The sequence below is a fragment of the Podarcis filfolensis genome (genome assembly GCF_964270895.1).
Source record: "Podarcis filfolensis genome assembly, chromosome: 1".
Taxonomy (NCBI): domain Eukaryota; kingdom Metazoa; phylum Chordata; class Lepidosauria; order Squamata; family Lacertidae; genus Podarcis; species Podarcis filfolensis.
The window spans coordinates 33,203,636-33,217,336 of record NC_139604.1 but is presented as its reverse complement, the minus strand read 5'-3'; the positions used below and the strand labels follow the sequence as shown (position 1 = coordinate 33,217,336).

General features: G+C 41.9%; 1 protein-coding gene across 2 annotated transcripts in view; it reads left to right on the top strand.

The window, feature by feature from the left end:
* GALNT13 (polypeptide N-acetylgalactosaminyltransferase 13) overlaps positions 1 to 13,701 on the top strand; it is a 152,602-nt gene that overhangs the window by 59,120 nt on the left and 79,781 nt on the right. For both annotated transcript variants that reach the window (XM_083579131.1, XM_083579132.1), the window contains exon 4: positions 12,419 to 12,585. In XM_083579131.1, coding sequence (XP_083435257.1) covers positions 12,419 to 12,585 — 167 coding nt within the window. The remainder of the gene's footprint in view (positions 1 to 12,418; positions 12,586 to 13,701) is intronic.

The following is a 13,701-nucleotide window of genomic DNA, read 5'->3' as shown; positions in this document are numbered from 1 at the left end:
TACTGTTGTTCTCTCTGGGTTCTATCTCTACTGTCAGGAAAGGCTGAATCTTCCAATTTTTTGTTTAATAGGATTCTGTCTTATTTCCTTTAGATACGGGAGCATTGGAGTGAGATGGTATAGAGATATTGAGACAGATTTTATATATTATCCACAAGAGACACAGATATGCTTTTGGCAGAAATTTTTATATTTGTAAACAGAGGAGAGTTATCTTGTCTAGACTGTTGCAGTATTCTACTCTGCCTAATTTCACCCCCTGAGTTTTGGAATTTTGAATTAATGAAACTTCACAGCCAATGGTTCTTTCTGTTTCTGTTTTTTTATATAAATTTCTAGAATTTCGATTCTTTCAGAAAGGCAACATTAAAAAAAAAATTAAGCTTCTATGAGGAAGTGGTAGGTGAGAGAGAGTTTGTGTGCATGCTTGTGCATACATGCATAAAATAAATTGTTTCAACATTCCAGAAGACAACTGGAGCAGAACCCAAGGCATAGTGAAATGGTGGGATAAGAGGGATCCACTTATCTCTAATCGAAACCAAAAGCCTTTCCTTCTTCACACTGCATTCCTGTGATCAAAAAATTCATCACAGCAGACAATCTGTATTGATTTACAGTCCCTACTCTGCTTGTAGGTAACTCAAATCTGAGGCACAGAGAACCACAGTCAATATAAAGATTCTGTATTTTTATCTTGCCTTGTCTGCTTTTGACTGCACCAGGCTGTTTGCTTCAGTTCTTTGCACAGATTGCAGGTGAACTTTATGTGCATCACTTGCATTTGTTATTTGTCAGAACTGTAATAATATCCAGGAAAGCCTCCAGCCTATTCAGGCTGAAATCAGCCAGTTTCAGCAAATGAAGAATTAGCAGCACAGCCTGGTGACAGATGAAACAATCTTATGAGGGCATTTCTCAATGTGCACATCAAAGACAGCTGGATTCATAAAGGGCTGCCCTTGACCAGCTGCGGGGAAATCAGACTTGTCTAATAATGGCTTGACAGTGGAGGACAGCCTGTCTCTGGAGGATAGGCAAGCACCTGGATTTTAGACACTGGCATGGTGCTCAGTGGCGTAGCGTGGGTTGTCAGCACCCGGGGCAAGGCAAGTAATTTGCGCCCCCTAACCCGTGGATTTGCGCCCCTAACCCTAACCCCCAGATGTTGTGGCCGGTGCGGCCGGCCCCCCCTGCACCCCCCACGCTACGCCACTGATGGTGCTCCATATGTTAGTTTATTTTTGAAGTTCTCTGTCTGAAGGTTGGCCTATGCAGCTAGAACCAATGGATGTGCATCTTAAATATAAGAAGTATCTTTGCATTTTAAAAATTGTTCTGAACTTGTAATTTAGCTACCACAGCACCTTTTTAAATTGGTTTGGGAAAATTGTTTTGCAAAGAAGCCCAAATTCCATGTATTGGATGGCTTTGCATATTTCCATTCTATTTATAGTATACATCACTATGATTTAACCTGGATAATACCAGGGTATGGTTAGTGTACACATACACCCAGTGCTTTTTTCTGGGGGGATGCAGTGGTACACAAACCCCTAAACATTTTGTGAATCTTTGCACTTTTGTCCATTTACTGTATTTATTTCCCCCAATTTGAACTATAAAATGGTGATTTTCTTGAGTCAAAATGACAGTACCCTTAAACTTTTTTTTTTTTTTAAGAAAAAAAGCACTGCATACATCTATTTTTCTGTATTCTTGCTGAGGAAATGTTGCCATATCTCAGCCATTGAAAGAGGAAGTCACTGGTTCAAATTTCACCACTGCCATGAACTCACTGGACAAGACAGGCATCCTCAGTCGCTAGCTCATGTTTGAAGAAATATGAAGCGTTTCAGCCTGGAGTATCACCAAATAAAACAGCTTGGCAAATAGTGATCTCACAGCAGAGGTCTTAGTTCTCTCTCTCTCTCCGCACCCAATATTTAATACATGAAAACTGATGATGATACTGGCTTTGCCACTGTAACTATTACCAAGACAAAATAAATACTATGCATCATAATCATCATCATTTCCAGCCTAGGATTGACATTATGATAATATATGTGCTAGGAGAATAGGTTATTCCTACTGGATTGTAGAGTTTTAGATACAACCCATGCAATCTTTTTTACAGGTTTTAAATGGTTGTGTTGTGTTGGAAAGGGAGCAATTTTTCTCTCCTATGCCCACTGATTTTTTTGATTTTTAAATTTATTTTTACTTCCCATGTGCACAGGGGAAGTTTATAGTGATCATCCATTGGTAGCAAAGCCCACCTTGTGAGCTGAGTGTAGCTGTATTTTCTGACTCAATGGTGCAAGACTTCTCAACCATGAAATTGCTTCTTTCATGCATTCCTGTACATTTTTGCCTGGACAGTCACAGTTTAGAAAACTTGATCATGACAGTGAATAGAGCAGCTGGGCAATCAGTTGATGCTAGGGATGAAGTTTAGCTTTCATGTGTGATACCATTTCCCTCATGTTTGGTTTGGGGTCAGAGGCAGTAATTATGGAGGGCAGTGTGCAGCCTGATCAGTCAGTAATATCGAAAACTGAAGCAATTTCTTTACCTAATTATTACTTTTATTGAGGATACAACAAAAGTAAGTCATTTACTTACTTTATTTATAGATTTGCTTTCGTTCACTGGCTATAGCTCCATTGTAGGGAACCTTGCCCTTCCAGATGTGGTTGTACTATCAGCTTCCATCAGCTTCAGGCAGCATGGCTAATTGTCATGGGAGCTACAGTCCAACCATATTTGGAATACTACAGATTCACATTTCTCAAAGGCTCAAGAGTAAGACAATCGTCTTACTCTTCCTACTTATGGTTCAATCATCTTTGGTTCAGGACTCAAAGTTTAGCAAACATCACTCCAAGTTTGCAAATGCATATGAAAAGCTTATCATTCTGCAACCACCTTGTAACAAGGTTCTAGACAGTGTGAACAATGAGGACGGTATATTGATGACAATATTGATGTTGATGATTATTTAAATTTGTATCCTGCCATTCTTTTGTAGAACTAAGGGATGTTCACAGCATAAAAATACAAGATGAAAACACAAAATACATAATAAAAACAAACCAATAACACCCCTCTCTCTACCCCCTCCCACAAACACATTTAAAAGGGTACAGTTTAGGATGTTAGTCAGCCAAAGGCCTGGTTAAAGAGGAATGTTTTTACCTGGCACCTAAAGTTGTATATTGAAGGCGCCAGGCGAGTCTCCCTGGGGAGAGCATCCCACAAATGGGGAGCCACTTCATAAAAGTCTAATTCTCTTGTTGCAACCTTCTGGACCTTTCATGGAGGAGGTGCATGAAGAGGGGCATCAAATGATGATCACAGGGTCTGGGTAGGTTCATGTGGAGAGAAGTGGTCTTTAAGGTATTGCAGTCCTGAGGCATCACTGATGGTGACTCTGCTTTGGGTCTACTTGGCAATTGCAAAAGCACTGACGTGTGTGTATAATATTACTTACTTTGCACCAATCCTCTAGATCAGCTGCCAAGGCAATGGTCAGGGATGATGGAAGATGTAGTTCCAGTAGTATCTGAAGGGTATCCCATTGACAACATCTGCTCTGGATGATCCAGTTCCTGTTTCCTTCTTTCCAGGGCCTGACACAAAGTTGGGAAAAATAAAAATCTCCCAGAAAAGTTCTTCAGATTTTCTTAAAACACTAGATTATGGGGAAAAACACACACCCCACTTTTAAGAACTGTGGAACTTATACTTGGCCCAAACTCAAGGACACAAAGAATGTTCAAAGTCCCAGGTCTGCATATGGCTTGTCATCAGGATGTCCAGTCTTATTATGCCTGGAATTTTAAAATGCCATCTCTTTTCCCATTGGACCATCTCTCTTTTCATTTTTTTGCGTGGAACATAAGGCAGCACAAATCTGAACTGTTAACTACTTTGCTTATAAGCATTATCAATTATGCCAACACAAGATGTTTTAGTTAGCTAATGATCCCCCAACTGGCAGGTAATTTGGACCTGCAACAGCAAAGCAAACATGACATATGGTATGGTCACAAGCATTGCCAGTATGCATGAAGCTCACTGCAAAGCCTTTTGGACTTGGGATGAAAGCAGGAAGAGTTGCTTTGAAACAATCTTGGTCAGTTAATTTATAGTAGTTTGCATCTCTGATGTCTGAGAATTGTGCAGTTCTTTTTCCCATGCCCAAAAGTGTAAAGGAATTTCAATATGACTTTTTCCTTGAGCATATCTGTCTTCAAGATACATATCTGACAGTATTCATGAAAACATAACTGATGTTTTGGTTGAGTATTTCTGAGGCAAATGTGAAATCATTCAGCCTGAAGAACGCCAGGTATTAGATGAATGACTTTGCCCTGTGCCCACAAGTCAGGCATGCTATTCCTAGAAGATAACATTTCCTTCCATCTCTGGTGTATTTCTTTCAGAGTTAAGGGAAATAACGCTCATTGATACAATGTGTGTTTGCAGTCTAACTAATTTTGTGAAGTAAAGACAATAGGCAATAACTTTGAATGGAAACATGCAACCGAGTATGGAAGCAACAATTTCCTCCCTTCACAGGCTGAAAATCTCACTTGTCACAGAGTTTTTCTTTGATTGTTGCTTTTGCACTCCTGACAGAAATCCAATTTAGGAAGGAAGCTCTGAGACCAACACATCTGTTACCTGCTTTGTGAAGTGCAACGCTGAAGTCTGCCTTAAACCTATTAGTAAATTCTGATGGGGAGGGGCGGGTAAACATCTATGACACAAAAAGTGTGTTGCCATATTCTAGCTTTATTTAGAATGCCCCTTAGCTAATTGCTCCTAAACTAGCTTCTGAACATGACTGGAATACTAAAAAGCATTAATGAAGGACCAAGTCTGTAGCAAAGAAAGAAAGAAAGAAAGAAAGAAAGAAAGAAAGAAAGAAAGAAAGAAAGAAAGAACCATGTGGAATCTCATTAGGTAGCATTTTCTTATCAACAGTTTTTCTTTATTATAATAATTAATTTAATTATAATTATCGCTAAAACTGCAGCAAAGGATATTGTGTTACAGTAGGAGGAGAGAAAACCTCAGAACATGGTGGCAGTGGCCCTTAGGAGATGGGGAAACATGACATAGACACACTGTTTCCAATACTATACTGTGCTCTAGAAATACAGTAGTACCTCAGGTTACATACGCTTCAGGTTACAGACTCCGCTAACCCAGAAATAGTGCTTCAGGTTAAGAACTTTGCTTCAGGTTGAGAACAGAAATCGTGCTCCGGCGGCGTGGCAGCAGCAGGAGGCCCCATTAGCTAAAGTGGTGCTTCAGGTTAAGAACAGTTTCAGGTTAAGTACGGACCTCCAGAATGAATTAAGTACTTAACCCAAGGTACCACTGTAGAATGTAAGGCAGGGCTATGGAAAGGAGGAGACGATATCAATGTGAGATTGGTTCTCAGTGTTATCCATTCTGTTCCATTGGACAAAGTAAATAGGGATGCAGGGGGCACAATTTCCACACACACCCTCCTTCAGATTCTGAGTGTCACCAGTCTCTCCAGTTGGATGGAGGTATTGCTTTCCTCAACCTTATCTTGGATTGCAGCTTCTTTTCATTATCTTCTATACAAACCGAGGCTCCCATTCAGGTGTGCCACACAGTACACAGGCTGTGGATAGTAAGACTGGAGGAGGAAATCTGTCCCTCAGCTTTACATTTTTCAATATCTTGAAACATGGAGTTACAGAATTTTAAAGCACCTGTGTTTTCCTAACAGTTTACTAGCCTGAAACACTACTAGGGTTGGGGAACAAGATAAACTCCCTCCCTCTTAACTACGTGCCTCATTGTTGATTATGATTTCCCTTTCTCTTTCTCCCCCCCCCCCCCGCCTTACACATAGATGTGTTCCATTCTTTTAGAGTAGAAAAAGGATCTCTACTGGCTTCATTGTTATTGGGATTAAGGGCCAATTCTTATTTTATGGAGCAGTATGATTGGGAAAATGTTGAAAAACTGCACATTATCCACTTGAGTTGCTTTGGAGATGGAGAGAAAGATTAGCCTCTTTAAAAACCTGCACTTTGTGCGTGTGTTTTTTTTTTTTTAATTTTTTTTGAAATACTCCTTCATCTGCTACTTTGTTCCTACTCTGGCACAAAAGCTTTTTGAGCTTTTAACTAAATGAAATTCTTGCGCAGAGGCAACTTTTGAAAAATTAATGCTCTATTTAGAGTTCTAAATCCCTAAGGAAAGCTTGATATTCAAGCCCACATTCTGAGTATGTCATTGTTATGAACAGTGACAGCTGAAGGTGTGAGTGAAGTCTCTTTGTTCTTGCAAACTGCAGACCTATTTATATTGTATAATATAACACGATAGAGACATTTTCAAGACACATTTCCCCATCTATCACCAGATAGATACATGATAGATAGATAGATAGATGATAGATAGATAGATAGATAGATATAAGATTGGATATAGTGTATTTTGGTTCAGCAAAATTCAGCAAGGCAATGTCAAGAGAGTTGTTTTTAAAGTGTTACTTCTGGCTAAGTAGGGAGAAAATTATAAATTATTTGTTGGCGCAAATTACTGCTTTTGAGTAATATACAGAGGGATTTTTTATTACTGTACATTTGAAAATTTCATATCTGAAACAGTGCATCAACCTTCTATTATATACTGTAATAAACATTAACTCTAGTATCGAGTTACTGCTTGAAATAGATGGTTCATTTTGTAACGCTGCTCTAAGGAACATACAGCTGTGTCCAAAACCTTGAATGTTGCACACAAATATAAAAGGAGAAAACATGTAATTTACCAAACTGGCATCTCTGAGAATTTAAATTCTGATCTGCATTTCAAAATGCTTTGCATTCAGCTTTGCATTCTTGCAGTTTCCACAGCTGCTTCGATATGAATGAAATGCATATGGTTAGGATCTAAAGCATTGCATACAAACCACCCATCACATCAGCTTAGGTCCTCTACAGTGGCATTCCATGGGGTGCAAGATTGCTCTGCTGCCCAAAGCAGAAAATGAAAGCTCCCATGTATGGGAGCACTTTGCATGCACTCCTGTACTTAGAAGAAAAGGAGGCTGCTTTACACTAAGTCAAGACTATTGCTCCATCTAGCAGATTGTTGGCTGCACTGGCCCGCAGTAGCTCTCCAGGATGTTAGGAGAAGACATTCCTAATTATACCTGGGAAGACCAGGTGATCTGTCTGCCTGTCCAGTGTGTTTCTGAGGTGCTGTTTAAGGTCCTGACAACTTTAAGGTCCCTGTTCTCATTACTTTTTGTTTTTTATCTGGGATCAGACAGCTCTTCAAATATACAACTGTCCTCTGCAAAGCAGGACACATGAGCACCCACCTGTGACAGCTGGGGAATCAGGATCAGGACCTTGGATACTGAATGGAAATGCAGGGCAGAACATTGGTCTATAAGATACACCAAGATCTCAAGCCATTTAGGACTTTAAAGCCAACGCTTTGAATTGAGCCTGGAAACAAATAGGCAACCACGACAGATGATTAAACAAAATGAGTATAAAGTTCTAGAGTTGAAGATCTCCTTAGAAAACTCTTGAACCTTGTGCCCCCCCCACAACTCTGATTTTTAAGTTCTTATATTTCCATGATGTATTTGGGTAGGATTACCCTACCCCCCCCCCAACTTTGAGGCATACTTAGTATTGTTGTTTCCTAGTTCTGCTGGATCTCTCAGCGGCATTTGATACCATCGACCATAACATCCTTCTGGACCGTCTTGAGGGGCTGGGAGCTGGGGGCACTGTCATACAGTGGTTCCGCTCCTTCCTCCTGGGCCGTGTTCAGAAAGTGGGGGGGGGATGAGTGTTCAGACCCCTGGGCTCTCACTTGTGGGGTGCCTCAGGGTTCTGTCCTCTCCCCCATGCTTTTTAACATCTATATGCAGCCGCTGGGAGAGATCATCAGGGGGTTTGGGCTGGGTGTTCATCAGTATGCGGATGATACCCAGCTCTACCTCTCTTTCAAATCAGAACCAGTGAAGGCGGTGAAGGTCCTGTGTGTGTGTCTGGAGGCGGTTGGAGGTTGGATGGCGGCTAACAGATTGAGGTTGAATCCTGACAAGACAGAAGTAGTGTTCTTGGGGGACAGGAGGCGGGCAGGTGTGGAGGATTTCCTGGTCCTGAATGGGGTTACTGTGCCCCTGAAGGACCAGGTGCGCAGCCTGGGAGTCATTTTGGACTCGCAGCTGTCCATGGAGGCACAGGTCAAATCTGTGTCCAGGGCAGCTGTTTACCAGCTCCATCTGGTACGCAGGCTGAGACCCTATCTGCCTGCGGACTGCCTCGCCAGAGTGGTGCATGCTCTGGTTATCTCCCGCTTGGACTACTGCAATGCACTCTACATAGGGCTACCTTTGAAGGTGACCCGGAAACTACAACTAATCCAGAATGCGGCAGCTAGACTGGTGACTGGGAGCGGCCGCCGAGACCACATAACACCGGTCTTAAAAGACCTACATTGGCTCTACATTGGTACGTTTCGGAGCACAATTCAAAGTATTGGTGCTGACCTTTAAAGCCCTAAACGGCCTCGGCCCAGTATACCTGAAGGAGCGTCTCCACCCCCATCGTTCTGCCCGTACACTGAGGTCCAGCGCCAAGGGCCTTCTGGCGGTTCCCTCATTGCGAGAAGCAAAGCTACAGGGAACCAGGCAGAGGGCCTTCTTGGTAGTGGCGCCCACCCTGTGGAACGCCCTCCCATCAAATGTCAAAGTGATCAACAATTACCTGACATTCAGAAGACATCTTAAGGCAGCCCTGTTTAGGGAAGTTTTTAATGTGTGATTTTAGTGTATTTTTGGTTTCTGTGGAAGCCGCCCAGAGTGGCTGGGGAAACCCAGCCAGATGGGCGGGGTACAAATAAATTATTATTGTTGTTGTTGTTGTTGTTGTTGTTGTTGTTGTTATGGGGTTGGGGGTTGGGGAGGAGTAGGCTGTATGCTACAGCAGGTGTTAAAATTTAAGCAATGATTCAAATTCCTGGAGTAGCCAAGCTAGCTTCCTGGTGAGGTGATAGCCCAGGTAATGGGCCATTAAGGGAACAAAGAAAATGACTCTTTGCTACACAGATAATGGTTAGGGCCCCCTTCCTCAACTGCTTGGTCGAAAAACAAAGAGAAGAGTGGAGTTATGTGAACTAGAAGCCGAAGAGTGGCTGGCTGGGAAATGAGAGAACCATGCCTGATTTCTGCTGGAACCCAAGGCTGCAGCTATGGGAGAAACAAAGGCCTTTTGGAGTGTTAATTCTTTGGACCCCTCCATTGCAGGCTGTGTGTGTGTGTGTGTGTGTGTGTGTGTGTGTGTGTGTAAATAGACCATATATCATAAAGACACCACAGTCTCCACTGTACCTCATTTCCAAAAGCAAGCACGAGCCTGGAACCCCTGGAATCACCACCTGGAGATTGGGGTGGAATACAACAATATACTACTATATGTGTCCCATATATGCAAAGACCACTTTTGGATAACACTGGCTTGTGCTTTCCACAAGTGTCTGGTCTAATCAACAAACATGTTAATAATTATTGCATCAGTCTTGTCGTAAGGCAAATTTTTCACTGTAAAACTTGTATCTGTTTTTCTTTCATTTCCTGAAATCTTAATTAAGAAGGAATATCAACAATAATTTCTGATTTTGGTCACAGTCTTCTGGAGAGTTCTATACAAGTCCTGTTGGAATGAATGAAAATACCCTTCCTTTCCCCCTTTTCCCCTTCCTTTGAATGGAACTTTTGTACAGGAAAAATTCAAAGTATATTTTTTCATTGCTTTCAATTATAAACGCATCTTAACCAAGGGTGATTTTTGTTATCTGATCCCAAGTCAGAAAAGTGTGCTGTTCATAGTTATACTTAGCTCTTGAGTTAAGTATATTGTTGCCCAACAGGTACAGAATGTTGCAAGCTCTTAATCGTGGCTAAGAAATACGGAGTAAGCAGTGGGCACGTGTTCCATTTCCCTCTTGTTATAATCCTTACTTGGTTTGTTTGTCGGCTTAGTGTGAATTTGCACTGCTGCAATCGAGCATGGTTAATGCTGATCAAGGTTGCCATCATATTTGAATTAGGTTTACAGATCCTTTAGCTAAAAGCATCTGTGGAGATGTAACACCAAACTAGGGCTTGGCAAGGCTTACCGGGTATGGGCTGGATCACTCCCGCGTAGATCCTCCGTAGGCTGGGCCAGTGCAGTGCGACGCTGGAAATCATGTCTGTGCATGTCCGTGGTCCCGGAAATCACTTCTGCGCATTCCCAGATGCTGAAAATTGTGCCTGCACAGAAGCAATTTCTGGAGCTGTGGAAGAGAGTCCCCAAGCCACGCTTCGCCGGTTCAGTGCAGCACGCAGGGACTCGCTGAGTGGGCAGCTCGGTTCAGGGGCAACTCGTGGGCTGGTTAAATGGCCTCTGTGGCCGCAGGTTGGGGACCCCTGACCTAAACCCTACATTAAGGCAACAATATGGGGCTGGGAATAACACATGCCAAGGAGGGGAAGAGGGAGAGAGTGCCTACAGGACTGGTAGCCTTCTGCCTGCAGTGAATCTACATGGTAGGCAGTGCAATGGTCACTCCTCTTCTTCTTTTTCACAGAAAGCAAGAAGGATTTTCCATTTACTGTAGTTGTATAAATTCTAACAGTTGTGAAATAGTGGGAACTGGCCATTGTTTCAGAAGATTCATCAAGTCCTTTGATGACTGAATAGTAGCTTTGGTAGTTGTAAAATACAAAAGGCACCCAAATAACGAATGCATCAAGCTTTTTTATTTTACGCCATACTTTTTGATTGCTGCTGTTAACTTTCTTAATGTAGAGCAATAAATAGTAACTGCTAAATTATCCCGTTACAATCCGTAAAGTCACCTAAGCCACTGTGTTTGGATTTGGTCCTAAATGATAACTGTTGCCTCTTAAATCGCCCGTAGTCACTGCAGTTTCTCATCTCGTCTGACTGCTTTGCTTCTATTCATGTGATGTATTATCTACCCTTGCATTGCTGAAATCAATACAATCCTGAAAGGGATAAAGCACAGTGGAACAGTTTATGGTCACATAATTTGTACATAGCCAAAGGGAACAATAGTAAATAGGTATGTAGTGCACTCTGTTTTCATGTTATTGATCTTGGAAAGTGTGTTTTCATCACATTTAAACAGCTGTACTTACTTCATGCGTATTCATAAATCTACATTTGACAAATGCATGATTTCCAAAGGAAAACATTTCACTCACTAGAATATTGCCAGCAATCAGAATTATTGTAATGTCCCGAGGAAGATGAAAACAGGGTTTTCTTTCATTTGTTTGTTTACAGCTCCTGTAATTGTAGTCATGTTTCTTTTAATGTGGCATAGTTTTGAACAGGAAGAATAAATGGCACTGCTGTTTTAAGTATGCAATATAAAATGTAAAGGTGTTTTTATGGGCTTATATGTAAATCATCCTGGGGGGAAATGCTTAGACACACTGGCGGAGGAAGAGGGGGGTGGGGGGAGTGCACTGCCCCCGGCACCACGACCCCGGTGGGGTGCCATCGCAGCTGCACGCCATGCCCCCAGAACGCGCACCATGCCCCTGCGGGCAGCGCACTACGCCACCAGGACGCGCGCCAGCCACGCCCCCGCCTGCTCTCTGCCCCTGGTGCCAGAGCATGAAGTTCTGCCACTGCTTAGACAGTAGCATCAGATTTTAAGGTGCAAGTGCTGCATAGTATCAAAAGAACATTTTTGAGACCTGTAGCTAGACATATTGGGGTGGGAATGTTGGGTTTTCCCCGCCAGCAGAGACTCTACTGCTGTGTCTCTGCCTCACCAGTTTAGCTGCTCATGATTTTTCAGTAGCAAGGATACTAAGCATAGATCAAGGAGATATTGTTTACATTTTGAGGAGGTTTAATAGTAAGATGTGGGAAGGAGAACAATGCTGAAATGCTGTTTTATTTGTGCATGTGAACATAGATGTATGTGTGTGAGTGTAGGCATGTAAGGCTAAATGAGAAATACCTTTTGATGTTTTGTTTTCTCTCTGTGTGCAGATGCTTGGTGCTGAGTTTATTATTTGCTGTTTTTAAAACATTGATTCTTGTTATTTTCAGTGTTTTGAGAGCAATAAAATGTCTTTAGAAGGTGGATTTCATGAGTCTTAATACTAATATCCCTGTTACCCACAGCATAGATTCATTTGTTACCAGCAGGAATCTTTCTTGCAGGTTTAGGGAGATTAATATTCTGCTTTCATTCTGCTTTCAGTGCAGCAACCTTGGGGCCTGGCTTCTGGAACCTGATTAACTTGTATGCCATTATTTAGTGCCATGGAATGAATTTCTGAATAAATCAACTTCCTTTTTGTCTTTGACAGATGCAAGACAAAAGTCTACCCTGATGAACTACCAAACACAAGTGTGGTCATAGTATTTCATAATGAAGCCTGGAGCACTCTGCTTCGTACTATTTACAGTGTTATAAATCGGTCTCCACACTATCTACTTTCTGAGATTATCTTGGTAGACGACGCCAGTGAAAGAGGTATGAGTGAACAGAAAACAAATTATGATAAGGAATAAATAATTCCAGAGTAATGTTGTGGCAAGGCGATAAGAATGTAAAATACTTTTAAAAAGAAAATGAAATCTGTTTACTCTGAAAATCTTGCATTACTGTTAATCCTAGGTTTTATGGGGACAATGGCTAGAGTGGTGAAAAATGTGTACTCAAGTCTGTCAGATGCAGGTGAGATTCCCTTTTGCCTGCTCAGTGGTAGTGAGGGAAGGTATCACCATTGCATCTGGGCAATGTTGTGGAGTGTCACTGTTCAGAGCAGGTTGGGGTTTGTTGAATGCTGACCCCTGGAGTGAGCCAGAGAGACCCACTGTAGCCCATGGTGAACACAAAATGAACCATACCTGCTCTGTGTAGAGCTTCAATTTATAACTGACAATTGCTTGTCAAGTTTATATGGATACTTTTCAGTGTGTGCATGCAGAGAATGTGGACAGAATACTTGCAGAAGTGAGGCCTGCCACATGCACACCCAGGCTTAGTAAATTTACCCAGTGGGACTTGCTCAGCAGGTAACAGATTGTTAATGCCACTCAGAAAAGGGGATTAACAGTTTTAAAAGATCTGTAGTAGGATAAATATTACAGAAACTCCTGCTATATCCTGCTGAGGTGAACTTTGGACCAGTTGACCCATAGCTGACCAGCTACAGGCTGGGCACTCCTTATGAGTGGCTGGGGAAACCCAACCAGATGGGTGGGGTATAAATAATAAATTATGATGATGATGATGATGACTGACCATTCTCAAATGTACTATTTTGTGGGAGGGTTATGAATGATGTAGTAGTAAGCCTGGCTACAGGTATTTCTGGATGAAATTAGTTATCTAGATCCTTTTCTATGAATTCTGTCCTGTTTTCGTGATACATACTAGGTATGCATGTCCTTGTATGCTTCTCCTGGACCTCTCAACAGACTTCCCTCTAGGATGGGAAGAGGAGGTCCCATTTTATGTAGTTTCCAAAGGTCTAAATTGTGTACAGGGCCAATGCCGCCAAAATGATTATTCTCAATCACTCAGGTCACCTAAGGCCTTACTATGCTCTGCAGTGTATTTGTGAGAGAAATTATATTGCTGTAT